At 45.9% G+C, this 20,971-nt stretch overlaps 1 protein-coding gene across 2 annotated transcripts in view; it reads left to right on the top strand.

Annotated features, from left to right (window-relative positions):
• Nucleotides 1–20,971, top strand: part of TAF1B (TATA-box binding protein associated factor, RNA polymerase I subunit B) — a 97,172-nt gene that overhangs the window by 60,183 nt on the left and 16,018 nt on the right. For both annotated transcript variants that reach the window (XM_040427480.1, XM_040427481.1), the window contains 4 exons: nt 5,095–5,272; nt 7,434–7,477; nt 9,149–9,239; nt 18,969–19,039. In XM_040427480.1, the coding sequence (XP_040283414.1) occupies nt 5,095–5,272; nt 7,434–7,477; nt 9,149–9,239; nt 18,969–19,039 (384 nt within the window). The remainder of the gene's footprint in view (nt 1–5,094; nt 5,273–7,433; nt 7,478–9,148; nt 9,240–18,968; nt 19,040–20,971) is intronic.

Below are 20,971 nucleotides of genomic sequence, written 5' to 3'. Positions count from 1 at the left end.
CAACACTTCCGCAAAGGACTTATAAACTTCCGCCGGAAGCCCATCCAAACCCGGAGCCTTGTCATTAGCCATAGCAGCCAATGCCGCCTTCAATTCTTCTAGCTCAATCGGCTCCTCTAACCGCATACTGTCTTCCCTAGAAAGCTTAGGAAGATCTAAAGTGGCCAAAAAGGTGTCGATCTCCTCATCTGAGCATGTCACCCTGGAAGCATACAGGGAGGAATAAAAATTATTTAGTATATTCAGAATGTTATCCGTATCACGCCTGAGGACGCCGCCAGCATCTAACAGGCCAGATATACATTGTGATCCTTGCTGCGCTTTTGCGATAACAGAGAGCATATGGCCTACACTCTCACCTTCAGTAAAAAATTGCTGCTTGTAAAACAGTCGTTTCCTCTCTGCTACCTCCAAAAGGTGACACCTCAACTCCTCCTGCCTAGTCTTCAAGGTATTGCTTGTCATGATAGAAGGATTTAACACAAAAGCTTCCTCCGCTATCTTCATATTGTCATGTTTCTGCCGATCAAGCTCTCTAGATTTAGATTTAATCCGACTGACTGTTTTAATAAAGGATCCTCTGAGGAAGGCCTTCATCGCATCCCAGACGACTAACGAAGACGCAGTCCCTTCGTTTATACAAAAATATTCCCTAAGGGATTGAAGCATATCGGACGGGTCCCCCATCAGTTTTAACCAAAAGGCATTAAGTCGCCAGTATCTAACCCCCGGCCTGGCTGTCACAGAGATATCAAGGGCTATGCTAAATAAGGAATGGTCAGATAGGGTCCTAGAAAGATACTCTGAGGTCTGTACAAACGGGAACATATGAGCATTTACCAGACCCAGGTCTATACGCGACAGGGAGCCATATGTCGAGGAGCAACACGAGTACTTCCTGTCCAGGGGGTGGGTCTCTCTCCATACATCCATCAGGCCTACTTCCCTCAGTATTCTTGCAAACGAGGTTTCACCCGTACTACTACCACTAGGTGTGATCTGGCATCTATCAAGCGAACTGTCGAGTACATTATTAAAATCTCCCACTATTAACATTGGAAGTTCAGGAAACTTTGCCATGAATTCTATAAGCTTCCTTAAAGGCACCGAGGAAAATGGTGGGGGTATATAGATTGTTGCTAACACCATTCTCATCCCTTGGACCACACAATGCATTCCTATAAACCTTCCCTCTTCATCCACACATACCCTCAGGCATTCAAATATGATATTCTTATGAACTAAGATACTAACCCCCCTGGAATGCGAGGAGAAGACGGAATGCACCGAATAACCCAACCACGGCTTTTGCATGACATGTATAGATTGTTTGGTCATATGCGTTTCTTGCAAGCATATTATTGCCGGCTGATATCTAGACAGGTAACGGAACAGACCGTGTCTCTTTGTAGCATCCGCCATTCCCCTCACATTCCAGCTAAGTATTCTCGTAACAGGTCCCATAAGAATGCATACATATATAAAAGTACATTTGAGATCTACAACTTTCCACCTCCCAGCAGCCGCGGGGAAAAACAATGTTAAATACCAGATTACAGATTCCCATCTCTTCTCTTTTTCCCCCCCGGACAAAATATACCAGGACTGTACGTTTCAGCATTTTAGAATTGCCATCATAAGCACCTTTAACGATAATAACCCCCGCTATTCCCATCCCCCCTCCCTCCCCCCACCCAACTATCCCTCCCCAGGCAATGAACATATACAGCATAATTAGATTCAGTAATGAACTTGGGGCCAACATAGTGAACCTGGCCCAACAGCGCCTGAAGCAGCACAGCATCCAGCACGATACCGTACGCAGGCACATTAGAAAGGTGGGGAGCAGCCTCGGGCGTATGCTCTACCCACAAATTCCTTCAGCAACCGGCTAAAGAAAAAAGAAAATGTCCACAACGGTGGGTGGACGGTCCAGTAGACATCAGAACTTCAATCAGGAGCAGGAATGTCCAACAGTCTCAGGTGTCTGTTGATGGAATCCTAAGGCGACGCTCATTTTGATCCAGCCACTTGACCGCAGCGTCCGAGTCCTCAAAGAACACCGCGGATCCAAACGCCACCACCCTGAGCCTGGCCGGGAACATCATGGAGTACTGTACTTGCAAATCTCTCAGCCTCCGTTTAATCTCCACAAAGCGAGCTCTTTTTTTCTGTACATCCGACGAATAGTCAGGGAACAGAGACACCTGAACTCCATTAATTTTTAAATCAGGATGAGACCTTGCGGCCCTCAGTATAGTGTCTCTGTCTCGATAGTGCAGGATTTTGGCCAGTATTGGACGTGGCGGACGTCCTGGCGGCAAAGGCCTGGTGGGGACCCTATGTGCTCGTTCCACAGCATAAAGTGCAGAGAGTCCTCTATCACGGAATTTTTCCGCAAGCCATTTTTCAATAAAATCAGTAGCCTCTGGGCCCTCAGATTTCTCAGGAATGCCCACCAGCCTTATATTGTTGCGGCGAGAGCGGTTTTCTAGATCGTCTGTTTTAGCATAGAGTGCCGCTATATCCTTTGACGCAGTCCGGCTCTCTCTCTGTAGGGTAACAGCCCCATCTTCCAGATCCGAGACCCTCCTCTCTACCTCTGAGGTGCGTTCAGCCACTTTATGCAGGTCATGACGGATAATGGACATGTCCGCTTTTAGACTTCCAATATTAATATTCATGTTCTGGAGGGTGGCGTTGCAGCAAGCAATAGCTGCCATCACATCTTTCAAGGTGGGCTCAGGGGCATTAATCACTGGCAGGCACTTCTCAGTGCTGCACCCGCTGACACTCGCCCCCCCCTCATGCTGAGCTGGGAATTGCTGGTCGTCATTACAGGGGCCATCTTGTTCCCCTAAGCCTTCCTCCACTTGTGCCAGGGTGTCCTCTCCTTCTCCCCATACCTGACTGGGGGACTGGTGTGACTTGTGAGCGAAGCGCTCTAGCCGCGCTGCCGCTCCCTGACTCACCGCCGCCCTCAGATCAGGCCACTCTTCCTCCTCAGCGCCATCTTGGGATTTTGCCTCTCTGTCCTGCCGGCTCGGCGTTTTGCCTCTCTTTGCAGGCATAATGATTTTTCTCAGCACCGGACCGCTTGCTGGCTATGTCCCCCCGCTCCTTCAGGTGTTGTAAGGATATATCTCCACCGTTTTAGGTATTATAGACAGGATACTTGCCGGAGCTAGTGCGGCATGCGTCCTACTCCATGCGCCGCTAGGCTCCGCCCCATCTACGTCATCCGTTTTAGAATGTCAGAAAACCCCTTTAAGGATTTTGACAATCCGCCTACTAAATTCAGCAAGGGATCCATGGTTTTCTTTTTTTGTAAGCTTGTTTTTGTTTTTCTTTTTTCGTGTGGTTCTTTGACGTTTTTATATTTTTTTGGCTATTACAAAACTGCATTTTCACCTTGTAGTTTTTGGTGCAGATCCTCACCAAAAACTGTGCCGAAAACTGGCAAAAAACATGTGGACACAGGCAAAGCAGTTTTTTGATGCTTTCCATTCTATTCAATGGGAGACAGTGTGGATTCCGCCCCAAGATAGGGCATCCGGCTTATTTTTCCACGCGGGGAAAAAAAAGCAAGTGCTGCTTCCCATAAAAAAGAATAGGCTTTTTGAGGCGTTTTTTTGAGCTGATTTTGAGGCAAAAGCGAGCCAAAATCAGCACCAACTCAGTGGGAACTGGCTCCTATATAGTCTATCTCAATGGTAACAGTATCAACAAATACTAGTGAGGCACCCTTCTAATAAGCCATTCAAATATATTTAATTTTGACTTCTTAAAAATACAGATTTCAGAATTCAAATATATTTAATTGTGACTTCTGAAAAATACAGAATATTGCGGCTCCGCAATATGCGGGCTCTGGCTGAGTGCGCCACGCATGAAGGATGTGGACCTAGTCACTTTAATGGGACCACAATCCGGAAGGTCCGGTGCGGAACGGAAGCACTACTGAGTGCTTCCATAGGGTTTCTATCACGTCTGATATGGCAGGTAACAGACGTGCGGCGCAGAGGGGAGGGAAGGTGAGTACCCTTTCACTAGGGAGAGGGAGGAGTGGTGACCCCCTAACTCACCTAGCACTAGCCCCTGGCTGCCCAGATGTCCCTAGACGGGCTGCTAACCCATTAGTACACCAATCACATGCCTCGTCCCTGGCTTACACTGAAATAAGCCCTAGGTAGTGAATAGGGCGGTGGGAGCACTAGTCCTCACCACTGACACCTAGGGTAACAACAGGGAAAGGAAAAACAACACTAACAATCCCCAAAGGGAGACAACAACAGGAGTGAACCGGAGATCCAATAGCTCCAGCTCCACAGCAACTCTAACTCCACCAGAGGTCAGAATAGAAGATCTGGAAAGAAGGTCTATATCTGGCAACAAAGGAAGCAGAAAGGGAGAATATATAGTAGCTGGGAGTGGCTGACAGAGGACAGCTGAAAGGAAAAGCTAAGGATTCCTAAATGGGACAAAAAGGATTGCAAACCTAAGCGGGAAAACCTGAATCGGAATCCATTCCCACCACTAGGTCGTGGAGTGATCTCTTGAGACCGAGTGAGTAGCCATCCGCTGCGACCACCTGTCCCCAGGCACAACAGGGTTAGCGATAGGTCGTGACAGTTTCTCTCCGTGCCTCTGCACCACAAAAAAGTAGAACATGTTCTATTTTTTTGCGGTGCGGAAGGATCACAGACCCATTCAAGTTGAATGGGTTTGGAACCGTCTGCGGAATCCGCATGGATGTTGCCTGTGCATTGCGGTCCCCAATGCACGGAATGGCCGACCAACGGCCGTGTACATGAGGCCTAAGGATTGCTCTCGTCTAACAGAGTGGTACACAGAGGGTGGTCCTGAGCAGGAGAACTCTATGATGTCTCTATGACCTGATAGACATGGAAGAATCCAGCAGGGCACGGGAAGTTCAACAAACATTCCTATTCCTATAGTTAAAGCCACAAGCCATATTAACCCTAGGCTGTTTCTTCATCATTGCCCAGTCTGTAATACTGGTTTTACTTGCTTGAATACATCTATTATTATTTTTTTATATGTACTTTGATGATTTCTTTTTTCCTTCATCAGACGAGCTGCATCATTGGACTTGCTTTGTGGCAAAGAAAGCCAGGCTGGATGATGTCACAGTTTTGACCTACAATCCTGGATTGAAAAAAAAAGAAATTATCCCATATGACATACAAGCCGTGGCGATAATCATCGTTGTTCTCAAGTTAATTTTTGTGCTTGATGATGATTTGGAATGGTAAGCCACAACAGACACCCTCCCCCCATGTTGTCAAATCTGAGCCTAAAAGGATTGTCTAGTTTCTAAAAAGCCATTTTTAAATATGTACTAGTGCTTCTGGAGTTAAACAGTAACTAAACTTTTATAATAATTTTTAATATGTTGTCCCTAATCCCCCTAAATAGCATTTTTCTAATATACTTTATTAATTTTCTGTTTTTACTCTACTTTTATATCCCTAAAGCGCACCATTCAGTGTGCGCTTAAAACTGTTCTCCCTACACCGCTGACAGCTCGGCGGTGTACGGAGTACTCATTTTAGGAATGGGGCCGAAGCAGTGCTGTGAGTACGGGCAGAAGCGCTCATTGCTGCTCCTGCCCCTGCTCCCTGGACAATTACTAACTCTTGGCATAGTACATAGGTACCCTGTACACATGTACTATGCCAGGACTAGCTGAGCGGAGCGAGCTCTTCCTTCTGCCTGCCCTCTTAAGCTAAGAGAATTGTCGTGCACAGCCGCTTTACAATGTACTGTACTGTGCATGGTAAGCACAGAGAAGGAGCGCCGGTGCCTTCTCAAACAGCTAATCGGCAAGGGTCCCCGGTGTTGGTCCCCCACCGATCAGATACTGATGACCTATCCCAGTGATGGCTAACCTCTAGCACTCCAGCTGTGGTGAAACTACGACTTCCAGCATGCTCCATTCATGTCAATGGAGTTATGAGACCAGGCAAGCAAGTGTGCATCTTGGGAGTTGTAGTTATACCACAGCTGGAGTGTCAGAGGATAGGTCATCAGTAGTAAAAACTCGGAAAACCCCACTAAAGAGCTGCCTTAGCTCTCCTGACTGCTCTGGCTGTCATGAATTGTGATCCTACATACTGCTGATAAGATCTTCAGCTGTGTGTGCAGGAAGGGAACTCCTGAAGAGAAGTCATAAAGTGACGGCTGAAGTACATAGAGGACGGACAAGACAGTCTTCTGTGGGTTTATAATAGAGTAGCAGAGTGCATTTAAGTGCTGCTGCTCATTAGCCTCCCCCCTACAACCATCCATCCTCTCTTCACTTTAGCTTTCACTTTATAAGCTTCCAATCCTGGGAATCTAGGAAGACTGAGGCAGACTGGCACATATTTAGGCTAGTAGTGTGATGGTTGTAGAAAAGTATTGAAAAAAAAAAGTTAAACATTTAAATTAGGACTAGTGAGAAGAATAATGTACAGTGTATGTGAAGCTGAACGTTAACCTTGATATGATTCTGTATCTTTTGGTTCGTTTTCTTTCTCATCCATAGTATTCTCGAAAGCCTTCACCAGTATCAAAGCCATCAACGTTTTTTCATGCCCTAGGTCCACATCCATAACAAACTACAAAGTGCCATTGTTTAGATATTTCTTAGGGATTTTTTTGCAAACAACTTATATTAGAAGCAAATCACAAAAGTTGTGACAATGTTCGAAGTTGGTCTCAATGATAAAATTGGTTGGTCTCCTGCCTCTAAAATGGGCAGCGCATGGTTGCCAAACACAATGTTTTTTTCTGGACAACTTATCCCAAAAACACGGACAGTTACCTTTTTTTTTACTGACAAATTGGAAAACCATAATGAATGATTAAGATAATAAGTAAAACAGGTATATAGCTCAATACACTGATAATAACTCATTACTATGAGCTGTAAAATTATGATAATTACCACCAAAATAGTCTCATCAAGCACCACCAGCCTCAGAAAAAAAGTCACCTATTTTTAAGTACTGCCCAGAAATTTCTGGACCATTGGCAACCATGATGGGCAGTCCAGTAGGTTAGGCAACCATCTCACTCAGGAAATGTCTCCTGGAAAGTTCCTTCTGACATTGTATGATTGCCCAGTCTACTGGACCGCTCACTTTCTAGGCTGTCTCTCTCTCCACCAGTTAGAGGCTTTTGTTTGATGAGCCAGGCCACCAATTCTCCAGGCTGCATTTCAGAACATCACTGGAGGTACGCTTTACAAGCCACACATGGCAGATATTCTCCGCCACAGATTTGGCCAGAAATCCGCATCAAATCTGTGCTGATTTTTTCCCGCACTACTTATAGACGGTGTGGAATCTGTACAGAAACTCTGCACCATCTGACCTTTTGGGATTATATTAGTTATTTTTTGTAATCTAATATTTCAAATTTTGCAGGCAGTTAGCAAAGCGTGCTCAAAAAGAAAATCAAGGGGAGAACGGTAAGGATCTGTCCTGTTTGAAATGTTTTTTGTTTTTTGTTTTCTTCTGCATTTATCATGAGTTATTCCTGCCATTCATGTCATGGAGTAAGAGAACCATGTTGACCACTGCTAAATTCTCCACAGCCACCAGGACTTTGCTGCCTGAGTAGTATACACCAGTTAGCTCCAGTCACAGTATACATTGCCTTAGGTTACCAGAGCAAGGAGTTGGGTGCAGCATAGCGAGCTGCAAAATGAGTGGGCAACTATGTAATACATGGTTTTGCTGAGTGTTTCTGAGCAGAAGCCTGTGTTTCTAGTGGCTCTCTTTTTTTTTTTTTTTTTACTAATGGAGTCCAGAACGGGACCCCACCCCTTTATTAGATCTTCGGATGCCCAAGTTGGCCCTTATAGGGCACACAGACAGCGATATTCTAGGTCAAATACTCCTTTTAAGGGAACACAAAACCTAGAAAAAAAATCACGGATAATAATGCACTAACAAAATAGATGCAAACATTATATATGGACTAAGCCCTCATTCTCATATGATAAAATCTGAGACTCTCGGACAATATATTTTGATCAAAACACATCTGTGCCCGCCTACCCGTATCAAGGCGGTCTCAGTCAGGCAGGCCCTACTTTAAACCTACCTATGTCATTGGGCAACTGTATTCAGGAGAGCAGATCCTTCACATATAGTGTGCTGCTCCTAGTTACCTCTGTGTGCATCAAGCAACCAATGAGAGGAGGAGCACACACAGCTATATGTACCACCTAATCAAGGTCACCTGTGGGATAGGCGGGGAAAAAAGTGCACAAGAATGCTACTCCCCAGATAATAGGAGCGCATTCACACTTGAAGGTGCCACTCCCTCAAGAACATAAATTTATCAAAAATCACTGAAAAACATACAACATCCTGCATGATGATGATAACTCAATATGCGGATGTACATGGCAACATTTATAAGGAAAAAATCACGGAAAATAACGTACTAACACATTATTGTGCACTTTTGCCCTGCCTATCCAACAGTCGACCTTGATTAGGTGGTACATATAGCTGTGTGTGCTCCTCTCACCGGTTGCTGGATGCACATAGAGGTGACTAGGAGCAGCACACTATATGTACAGGGTCTGCTCTCCTGGACGTAGATACCCAATTGCATAGGTAGGTTTAGAGTAGGACCTGCCTGACTGAGACCACCTTGGCGCTGGTAGGCAGCCACAGATGTGTTTTGATGAAAATATATTGGCTGAGAGTCTCAGATTTTATCATATCAAAGTGAGGGCTTAGTCCGTATACTGTATAATGCTTGCATCTATTGTTTTAGTGCATTATTTTCCGTGACTTTATTGCCATGGCAGTTTGCAGTTTCCATAGCATGCTGAAACTTGTACTTTTGCACCACCAGGAGAATGACAAGTAGCAGGCCAATAGCTTGTGTTCATCCCATAGTCATTCGAAGAGTGTCACCCTTACCAGGCTTGTAGATGGGGTTACATGAGTCCTATGTGGATGCATTGCCAAACAAGCCATTGTCTCTTGATTACATTTAGCTGCTTTCTATGGGTGAGACAATATTTACCTTGCCTCAAATGGCTTCTTCCTCTCTCGCTGTGAGGTCTCTGCCTGCCGTATAGAGAATTCATGTACTCATACCACCTGGTTTATAATTTCAGATATCACAATATTTGATTTCGAGAAGTGGTACATGACCATGAGACCGTGTATGGATGAAGCACGCAGGAAGTTAGAGGAAGAAAATGCCAGGTACTTACATTTTTCTGGTTTGTGGAAGATTGTAGAGGTTTTTGGAGTGTGCCAGGAACTGGAAAAAGGAGATTTTTGTATAACTTACCAGTAAAATCTCTTTCTCGCTCTTCATTGGGGGACACCGGAAACCGTGGGTAAAGATAGATATGTCCTCTAGGAGGCGTTGACACTAGATAAAGCTGTTAGCTCCTCCCTTGGCAGCTATACCCCCTCCAGCCTGGAGAGAGAGCTTCAGTTTGTGAACACGCAGTAGGAGAAGCAAGCCAATCAAGAAAAAAAAAAAAAAAACATGGAACACAACCATGCCAAAAGACCCAACAGGGTTCTAACCAGCAACTACCACAACTGTGGCAGTTGGGGAGGCCTGAGACTATCCGTCGAAGCCACGTACCATACTGCTCCAGTTTAAGTAGAGCAACCTTAAAAACTCTACCTGGAAGGGCTCTGAACAAGAGCAACTGCCAAGCTAGCGCCAGGGTAGGGCCCCTACCTGAGGGGATGTCCCACTGCAGCGACCACGAACTCGAGCATTAGCGAAATTCTGCACCTGTGGAGGAGAACACGCTGCAGCTGCTACCCGAGTGCCAGCATAAGCACTGTCCCAGAGAAGGAGTGGTGGATAGAGAATACAGTCACCATATATGTGCAATGGTGTACGCACTACTACTGATGCGGACAATATCATGACCGACTGGAACAATGGAGGCCCATGGAGATGGGAGTCTCTAGGACACAAGTGATGCTAGTAAACCCCCTGAGAAGACAGAGGAGTTATAATCATGGCCAAAACCAGTACCAAAAAGAACACAATGAGCATAGCCACTGTATCCACTGGCGGCACTCATATAGCACTAGAGTAAGAGTACCGGGCACCGTCGAGTACTTAAGCTAGCGGTAGGGAAAATACCCCACCTAAGAAGGGGGGTTAATGCCACGGCGAGAACTAGTGCATATGGCGAGTCCTGTACCCTGTGGGAGTGCAATTAGCACCTGAGTAAGGGGGTTATGCATACAGCACACCTTGTAACCAGTGAGAATGTCATCCCGCCACCTATGGAAGGAGCTAATGAATACGGCAGGTACTGAACCCAGTGGAGATGCAATTCCGCCACCTACAGAAGGGGGAATGTATACGTCCAGCACTGAAACCAGTGTTATTGTACTTAGTCCACCTATGACAGGGGACAATGTATAAGGTCAGTACTGCATCCTGAAGTAGTGCAATTACTCAGCCTAAGAAGGGGGTAAAGCCTACGACAAGTGCTGCTGGCCACCGTAGATGCAATCTTAGGAGATTGCTTCGGATTCATGTCAGAGTCTGAATCAGTAATTCTCTCCCCCCCCCCCTCGGACGGACCCGCTCCTGTGAAAGAGGGTGCGCCTGAGCGTGACCTAGGGAGGGGGAGTGGAGATATTCGAGGAGAAGATGACCTGCTGTGGTCCGCTAGCGCGCAGGTCTACCCCTCAGAATCTCGCCCCTGGCAGTTGCGGACTGCGCAGGTGGGGGCTTATCAACCAAACTACCCAGGGGGTGGAATGGGAACAGGGGTCTTGTATAAAATTGCGCCGGCTGAGAATTATCAACCAAACGACCCGGGAGGGTGGATTGGAAAGAGAGGTCCTGTATAAAATTGCGCAGATGGAGAATTATCAACCAAATGACCCAGAGGGTGGATTGGTAAGAGGAGGGTGGTCTGGAAATATCAGAGGTCCCTTATTGAATACGCTGGTGGAGAATTATCAACCAAACGACCCAGGAGGGTGGATTGGGAATTCCAGAAGGTTTCCACTGAATGGAGCAGGTGGAAAATTATCAACCAAACTGCCCCGGAGGACGGATTGGGAATCCTGCAGTGGTCCTTCACTGGATTACGCAGGTGGAGAATTATCAACCAAACGACCCGGAGGGTGGATTGGGAATACTTCAACTGTCCTCCACGGGATTTGCGAAGGTGGAGAAATATCAACCAAACGGCCCCGGAGGGCGGATTGGGAATATGAGAGGTCCTCCCTATCCGAGATAGGACATGGCCCAGTGTGGTACCACACAGACAGGTTGGTCCCGCGGTAGTGAGGGCTGAGGAGGGGGACCCGTATGGCGCACATTTTTTTTAAAAAAACTACGATGTCAGCCTCAAGTGCATAAGAGGCAGGAAAGGGTTAAAATCCTCTGCATTACCAGCATGCACCAGGAGTAGATCCCAAGATATGCCGGCCTAAGGAGGTGGCTGGGCATGAAAGGGTTAAGGCCATTTTGAGGACCGGGGGCGGGCTCAGCATGCTTCTGGGGGAGGGGTAGCAGGGCGGGAAGAATTCGCGCCAGAGTGCCCCTCCACCAGGGGACGAAGTTTGCGGCGAACTAAGCCTCTGCGCACAGCCGATTAGGGCATTGCTAGCCCCTGCATCGGCCGGCCACAGAAACCAGAGCAGCACGCGAAATGCGTCCGCCCGGCAACAGACGTGGGCTGCACCCCGCGGCCCGGCCGGGCACCAGTGCGGGCTGGGGAAACAACATCGCGGCCATGAATGCGCCCGCCCTGCAACGGACTGGGGCTCCATCCCACAGGCTGGCGAGCACAGCGCGTTGCGGGCAAACAACATCGTGGCCGGCATCGTTGCGGTGCTGGCCGAATCGCATGGCGGTTAACCCCCCTGGAGCGGCGCGCCCGGCGTCCGCTCCGAAAGGGGTGCATAATGGCGGAAGATGACGGCCCCAGGAAGAGATTGGGGGCCTTCTGCGCTTCCCTCTTAGATTAGGGCATTGCTAGCCCCCATGTCCCCGCAATTTGGAGAGCCGAAGTGATGCCCGTATTAACCCCTTATGTGCCTATGTCCCGCTTGGAGGACAACAATGATCACCTGTGCCAAGGGTTATACCAGAGGGGGAGTGAGGTGCTGAGCTTGCTAAAAACCTTGTGCCTGTAGAATCTATTGCCACCAAGAGGGAGGTTAGAAGGGAGAAGACCAGACGACCCAGGAGGGTTAATCCACGTCAGAATGGACATACTTACCTAGTCCCGTATACTCGCCTCATCTTCTGTCTTGCCGCCATCTTCACCCCTCCTCTGGTCCAGCGGGGTCACCCCTTCAGCTACTGGCACCGTAGTGGCAGGACGCTGGAAAAGGGGGGGTTGGCTTGGATGGGTGACCCCTTGGCTGGCAGGATGCAGGGGAGCAAGGCTGCCTGGTCCACCTTTCTTCTGTGGGGGAGGCAGCAGTGCGGACGACCGGCACTGGCGCAACTCGACCCCGGGAGAACAGGGAGGCGAGGCGTCCACTGTTTTCCAATCTGAAAAAGAAGGAAAAAAATAAACTAAAATAAAAAATCTTCAGGAGATCCCTGCAGAGCAGGGAGGTCTCGCCTCCTATTGACACTAGAAAAAACTGAAGCTCTCTCTCCAGGCTGGAGGGGGTATAGCTGCCAGGGGAGGAGCCAACAGCTTTATCTAGTGTCAACGCCTCCTAGAGGACATGGCTATACTCACGGTCTCTGTGTCCCCCAATGAATATGGGCGAGAAACAAGGAAGAAAACCATAAAAAACGCCATGCTGTGTGAGAGAACATACAACCTCAATGCTGTGTGAGAGAACATACAACCTCCATGCTGTGTGAGAGAACATACAAACCCCATGCTGTGTGAGAGAACATACAAACCCCATGCTGTGTGAGAGAACATACAAACCCCATGCTGTGTGAGAGAACATACAAACCCCATGCTGTGTGAGAGAACATACAAACCCCATGCTGTGTGAGAGAACATACAAACCCCATGCTGTGTGAGAGAACATACAAACCCCATGCTGTGTGAGAGAACCTACAAACCCCATGCTGTGTGAGAGAACCTACAAACCCCATGCTGTGTGAGAGAACATACAAACCCCATGCTGTGTGAGAGAACATACAAACCCCATGCTGTGTGAGAGAACATACAAATCCCATGCTGTGTGAGAGAACATACAAACCCCATGCTGTGTGAGAGAACATACAAACCCCATGCTGTGTGAGAGAACATACAACCTCCATGCTGTGTGAGAGAACATACAACCTCCATGCTGTGTGAGAGAACATACAACCTCCATGCTGTGTGAGAGAACATACAACCTCCATGCTGTGTGAGAGAACATACAAACCCCATGCTGTGTGAGAGAACATACAACCTCCATGCTGTGTGAGAGAACATACAACCTCCATGCTGTGTGAGAGAACATACAACCTCCATGCTGTGTGAGAGAACATACAACCTCCATGCTGTGTGAGAGAACATACAACCTCCATGCTGTGTGAGAGAACATACAACCTCCATGCTGTGTGAGAGAACATACAACCTCCATGCTGTGTGAGAGAACATACAAACCCCATGCTGTGTGAGAGAACATACAAACCCCATGCTGTGTGAGAGAACATACAAACCCCATGCTGTGTGAGAGAACATACAACCTCCATGCTGTGTGAGAGAACATACAACCTCCATGCTGTGTGAGAGAACATACAACCTCCATGCTGTGTGAGAGAACATACAAACCCCATGCTGTGTGAGAGAACATACAAACTCCATGCTGTGTGAGAGAACATACAAACTCCATGCTGTGTGAGAGAACATACAAACCCCATGCTGTGTGAGAGAACATACAAACTCCATGCTGTGTGAGAGAACATACAACCTCCATGCTGTGTGAGAGAACATACAAACTCCATGCTGTGTGAGAGAACATACAAACTCCATGCTGTGTGAGAGAACATACAAACTCCATGCTGTGTGAGAGAACATACAACCTCCATGCTGTGTGAGAGAACATACAACCTCCATGCTGTGTGAGAGAACATACAACCTCCATGCTGTGTGAGAGAACATACAAACTCCATGCTGTGTGAGAGAACATACAAACTCCATGCTGTGTGAGAGAACATACAAACTCCATGCTGTGTGAGAGAACATACAAACTCCATGCTGTGTGAGAGAACATACAAACTCCATGCTGTGTGAGAGAACATACAAACTCCATGCTGTGTGAGAGAACATACAAACCCCATGCTGTGTGAGAGAACATACAAACCCCATGCTGATGTTCCCTTTGGTTAGTTTTGGCCCCAGTACTACAAGGCAAGCCAAATATGTATATATTTATATATATATATATATATATATATATATATATATATATATATATATATATATATATATATTTTTTTTTTTTTAAACAACCATATTCACCTTTTTTAATCATCCTAATAATGAAAAATGAAGCAACTCTGCAGTTTTTTTTCTACTACTGCTATGCACCTACTTTCTTCAATTTTTCCCTTACTTTTTGGTAATGTACATTTGTGAGGAGGACAAAACGAAGGGCGTATGACTGCAGGATCAGACTACACAGAGTTTGTTTGCTGTCTGTTGCCATGGAGATACATAGTCTGCATAGAAACTGCAGAAACAAAGTGGTAGAACATTTTTAATTTACAACTGTTGCAAAAGTGCTTCATATTTCAATTTATATATATATATTCAAAAAAATTTAAAAAAAATCTGTGAGGGTGATTTTTATCTCTCAATTTTCCATGTAATTTTCCACATACTGGATAAATAAACTTTTAGATATTCCAGTTTCCAACATCTCTCCCTCCATCTTTGCCACGCAGAGTGGGGGTGGTTTATTGCTGCATTACTAGGCAGATTTGCATTTAAAGGTTTTGGGAAGCCTTAAAGGGGTTGTCTCATCACAGACGATGGGGGCATATCGTTAGGACATGCCCCATTGTCTTATAGGTGCGGGACCCGTGCCTATATCGAGAACGGAGCCCCGAAAGTGGTGGAGAGCGCACTGCACATGCACAGCCACCCTTCATTCATTTTCTATGGGGCCGCCGAAAATAGCCGAGCACTGGCTCGGCTATTTTCGTTGGGTCTATAGAAGTGAAGGGGAGTGGTGGCCGGTCATGCGTGGTGTGCTCCCGTTCACTTCTATGGGGAGTGCGCTTGGTGGTGGCCAGACTAGAGTCCTTCAGCCACCACCTTGCGGGGTTCCATTCCCTATAAAGGTGTGGGTCCCAGCGGTGGGACCCGCACCTGTAAGACAATGGGGGCATATCCTAGCGATATGCCCCCAATTGTCTGAGATGAGACAACCCCTTTAAGGCTGTATTAGACAGCCTGATGTGGCAGAGATTGCAGGAGGGAAGCTTTCCCTCCCGGCAATCACCGGCTCGCTAGCAGAGGAGACCGTTGTTATTACATGTAACCATGCACATAGCGACAGTCCCTATCAGAGCTGTGAGGCAAACGCATTGAATGTTATCCATCCTCCAGGATCAGTGTTTTAGTACAACCTGATAGGAATTTGAAAGATTTGGGTTTGGGGAGTCAAAAAGATTTTTTTTTCTAACTGAACCTTTACTTATAGCCTTAATCTATTAAAATGTAACACGCACATATAACATGGTTCCAAATTTTAAAAAGGTAAAAGCTAAGGCTACTTTCACACTTGCCTTCAGGGTTCCGCTTGTGAGTTCCGTTTGAAGGCTCTCACAAGCGGCCCCGAACGGATCCGTCCATCCCCAATGCATTCTGACTGGATGCGGATCCGCTCAGAATGCCTCAGTCTGGCACCGATTGGCCTCCATTCCGCTCAGCAGGCGGACACCCAAATGCAGCTTGCAGCGTTCGGGTGCCCGCCTGGCCGTGCGGAGCCAAACAGATCCGTCCAGACTTACAATGTAAGTCAATAAGAACGGGTCAGTTTGAAGTTGACACAATATGGTGCAATTTCAAACGGATCCGTTCCCCATTGACTTTCAATGCAAAGTCAGGACGTCTGACTAACTTTTACACTTAGATTTTTTTCTGAAATATAATGCAGACGGATCCATTCTGAACGGATACCATCGTTTGCATTATAGGAGCGGATCCGTCTGTGCAGACACCAGACTGATCCGCTCCGAACGCATGTGTGAAAGTAGCCTTAAATGGTCACTATATTTTTAACACACTTTGCATGAATCAAACGTGAAAGTGAATATGAAAAACTTTGCAATATATCTTATGAGAGGAAAATGAATTTTCTCCATCTAGCAGCTCACTCCCCATCCCCTCTCCAAAGACTTCACTCCTCTTTCCCCTTCCCATAGACTTCTATGGGCAGCTTGGCTATCTGTGTCTCTCAGCACTTACTGGCGCCTCCTCCCCCCTCCCTTCTCCATAGACTTCTGTAAGCAGCATGTAATCTGATCCTTCAGTGAGCTAATATTCCGTCTCATATCTCAAAACAGATCCAGCAGAAAATGTTAGTTTAGGAAGGGTGAGGTAGAGAGATTTTTGTCTGAGTTAAATTTTTCATAAAAAACAACAACCCAAAAACTAAAAATGCTGATATTTGTGGGTAAACAATAGATATAAAATGTAGATTGGTTGTGCACACCTCATATGGAAGTATATATTTGTATATACAGTACAGACCAAAAGTTTGGACACACCTTCTCATTCAAAGAGTTTTCTTTATTTTCATGACTATGAAGGCATCAAAACTATGAATTAACACATGTGGAATTATATACATAACAAACAAGTGTGAAACAACTGAAAATATGTCATATTCTAGGTTCTTCAAAGTAGCCACCTTTTGCTTTAATTACTGCTTTGCACACTCTTGGCATTCTCTTGATGAGCTTCATGAGGTAGTCCCCTGAAATGGTCTTCCAACAGTCTTGAAGGAGTTCCCAGAGATGCTTAGCACTTGTTGGCCCTTTTGCCTTCACTCTGCGGTCCAGCTCACCCCAAACCATCTCGATTGGGTTCAGGTCCGGTGACTGTGGAGGCCAGGTCATCTGGCGCAGCACCCCATCACTCTCCTTCATGGTCAAATAGCCCTTACTTTCAAAGTTTTCCCACTTTTTCGGCTGACTGACTGACCTTCATTTGTTAAAGTAATGATGGCCACTCTTTTTTCTTTACTTAGCTGCTTTTTTCTTGCCATAATACAAATTCTAACAGTCTATTCAGTAGGACTATCAGCTGTGTATCCACCTGACTTCTCCTCAACGCAACTGATGGTCCCAACCCCATTTATAAGGCAAGAAATCCCACTTATTAAACCTGACAGGGCACACCTGTGAAGTGAAAACCATTTCAGGGGACTACCTCTTGAAGATCATCAAGAGAATACCAAGGGTGTGCAAAGCAGTAATCAAAGCAAAAGGTGGCTACTTTGAAGAACCTAGAATATGACATATTTTCAGTTGTTTCACACTTGTTTGTTATGTATATAATTCCACATGTGTTAATTCATAGTTTTGATGCCTTCAGTGTGAATCTACAATTTTCATAGTCATGAAAATAAAGAAAACTCTTTGAATGAGAAGGTGTGTCCAAACTTTTGGTCTGTACTGTACATACACACACAGATATTTCTTTGTGTATAGTATTCAGTGTTTATTATACATATATACACAATCTATTCAAATATTATGTATGATCACCAATATTCAAGATATTTTTCAATGTATAGTGATTGCAGTGGAATATGGGTTTTAATGTGATATATTTCGTAGAATAGTCAGGCAAATATTGTGCCAACAAAATAGATATATGTGGATAAGTAGGTGAATAGGTATATTACAGTAATAGGTGCAGGAATATATGAACCTGCAAAGAAAAATGTTTTTAAAAAGCCATTCACAATAGGACCTTCTGGGTTTGGTATATAAGAGAAAATAAAAATTATAAAAATTACTACAAGTGCATAAATCTAGCCACAGTGGGGTGAGCACCACTCACAATATACACAATATTTGTCTGACTATTCTAGGAAATATATCACATTAAAACCCATATTCCACTGCAATCACTATACATTGAAAAATATCTTGAATATTGGTGATCATACATAATATTTGAATAGATTGTTTTATATGTATAATAAACACTGAATACTATACACAAAGAAATCTGTGTGTGCGTATGTATATACAAATATATACTTCCATATGAGGTGTGCACAACCAATCTACATTTTATATCTATTTCTTACTCTATAGACGGGGTGTGTCTATCAGTTGGAGCACCAGCCCCATATATAACAACGAGGTGAGCCGTCACAACCCAATATACTTTATTTGTGGGTAAACGTGTTACTTAATCAGAAAGTTATATGGTCCACACCTCTTCAAAATAAACTAAAGGTTCAACATGTACAGAGTTCATACATACCGCTTATGCCTAAAAGGGTCACACAGCCTTATAAATAATTATAATGCTATGCTATCCTGTCAGAGGAGTGGAGGTCAGTTCCTCGCATTGAACTGGCTCGTGTGTGTTTGGCCTAAAGCATATCTTCACTGCTGAAACTTTGCAGCAATTACCTCTAGACTAGACAAGTCTATGGAGAAGGGAGGGGGGAGGAGGCATCAGGAAGTGCAGGGAGACACAGACAGACATCTGGCTCTTAATAAATTATTGGCATCTTACTCCAGTGCACAGGGGACCAAGACTGGTATATGGGAACTCCATTCTTGATAAATTTCCCCCACTGTGTGTGGGAAAGTGGCAGAGCTTTTTATCATACAATTCATGGGTTTTCCATGAATAACAGCTTTGTGCACAGTTTCTCCAAGCTGCAGCCTAAGCGTTACTTCAGGTATCTATAATCCAGGTAGATAGCCCGACTGTGGCCAGATTGGTTGCCCTAATTCTCTTAGATTGCATCAGTTCATTTGCATTTTCCTTCTTATTTCAGATTTCCTTGGTATAGTAAAAGTGTCCTGTATTATACTCGGAAGTCCAGTTGGAGGCTTATGAAAAGGAAACGTAAGGACTGTTTGTTTAGAGTCAATAAAGTTTTCTGAAGGCAAGTGCTAATACTCTGCTTGCTGCAGGCGGCTTCCTTCCAGCAATGGTGATTGGCAGGCTACTGAGGGTTTATTTACCGCTAAACATTTATCAATGCGATCTTGGAGTACCTCAATGAAAATAAGCAAATAACGCCATATCAGCATGGCTTCATGAGGGATCGGTCATGTCAAACTAAGGCTACTTTCACACTAGCGTTTTAGTTTTCCGGTATTGAGATCCGCCATAGGGGATCAATACCGAAAAAAAAGGCTTCAGTTTCGTCCCCGTTCATTGTCAATGGGGACAAAACTGAACTGAACGGAGTGCTCCAAAATGCTTTCCGTTCCGTTTAGTTGTGTTCCCAGACCGGAGAGCAAACCGCAGCATGTTGTATTTTGCTTTTCGTCCTGGGATGCGGATGCAAGACAGATCCGGCATTACCCCCAATGCAAGTCAATGCAACATATGTACAACTGGCATGACAGAGGCTAAAAGGGCTCTCTCTTGACATTTGTCTTCAGGTAATGGAGCCCTGTGGATATGTTGGGTGTAGATGTCCGGAGCAGCCCCCAGTGTTGTCCATAGGTCTCCATTTACTTGATGTAGGCTGTAAGTATAATTTGAACAGGATCCAAGTCATATATTTCACACCTGAGACTTATCAGTGCTGGCTTATCTCTCCACTGCTGTACGTGACTGCTTGACACAGTGTCACCCATGTCTGTGGGGCCGTGTCTGGTTCTTCAGCTCAACCCGCTTTAAATTAGGCTACTTTCACACTAGCGTTCGGAGCGGATCCGTCTGATGTTTCATCAGACGGATCCGCTCCTATAATGCAGACGTTTGCATCCGTTCAGAACGGATCCGTCCGCATTATAACTTAGAAAATTTTCTAAGTCTGAAAGTAGGCTGAGCGGATCCGTTCAGACTTTACATTGAAAGTCAATAGGGGACGGATCCGCTTGAAGATTGAGCCATATGGTGTCATCTTCAAGCGGATCCGTCCCCATTGACTTCCATTATAAGTCTGGACGGATCCGCTCGCCTCCGCACGGCCAGGCGGACACCCGAACGCTGCAAGCAGCGTTCAGGTGTCCGCTCACTGAGCGGAGGCTGAGCGCTGGCAGGCGGATGCATTCTCAGTGGATCCGCCTCCACTGAGAATGCATTAGAGCTGAACGGCTGCGTTCAGGACCGCTCGTGAGCCCCTTCAAACGGAGCTCACGAGCGGACACCTGAACGCAGGTGTGAAGGGTGCACACAACGGTCGTGTGCATGAGGCCTAAGCCTCATTAAGTCTACTTTCACACCTGCGTTCAGGACCGCTCGTGAGCCCCTTCAAACGGAGCTCACGAGCGGACACCTGAACGCAGGTGTGAAAGTAGACTTAATGAGGCTTAGGCCTCATGCACACGACCGTTGTGTGCACCCGTTGCCGTTGTTCCGTTTTCCGTGATTTTCTGCGGACCCATTGACTTTCAATGGGTCCGTTGAAAACTCGGAAAATGCACCGTTTGTCATCCGCCTCCGTGTATCCTGTCCGTCAAAAAAATATGACCTGTCCTATTTTTTTGACGGACAACGGTTCACGGACCCACACAAGATTGGCATCCGTGTCCGTGATCCGTGGCCGTAGGCTACTTTCATACAGACGGATCCGAAGATCCGTCTGCATAAAAGCTTTTTCAGAGCTGAGTTTTCACTTAGTGAAAACTCAAATCCGACAGTATATTCTAACACAGAGGCGTTCCCATAGTGATGGGGACGTTTCTAGTTAGAATATACTACGAACTGTGTACATGACTGCCCCCTGAAGGGGTTAATTGTGCTGATCACAGCCCCCTGTAAGAGATCAGGGGCTGCCAGGCAGCAGAGGGCAGACCCCCCTCCCTCCCCAGTTTTAATTTC

This window comes from Bufo bufo, chromosome 4 (genome assembly GCF_905171765.1).
Source record: "Bufo bufo chromosome 4, aBufBuf1.1, whole genome shotgun sequence".
Classification (NCBI taxonomy): domain Eukaryota; kingdom Metazoa; phylum Chordata; class Amphibia; order Anura; family Bufonidae; genus Bufo; species Bufo bufo.
Note: the sequence above shows the minus strand (reverse complement) of the source record. Positions and strands in the feature narration are given on the sequence as shown.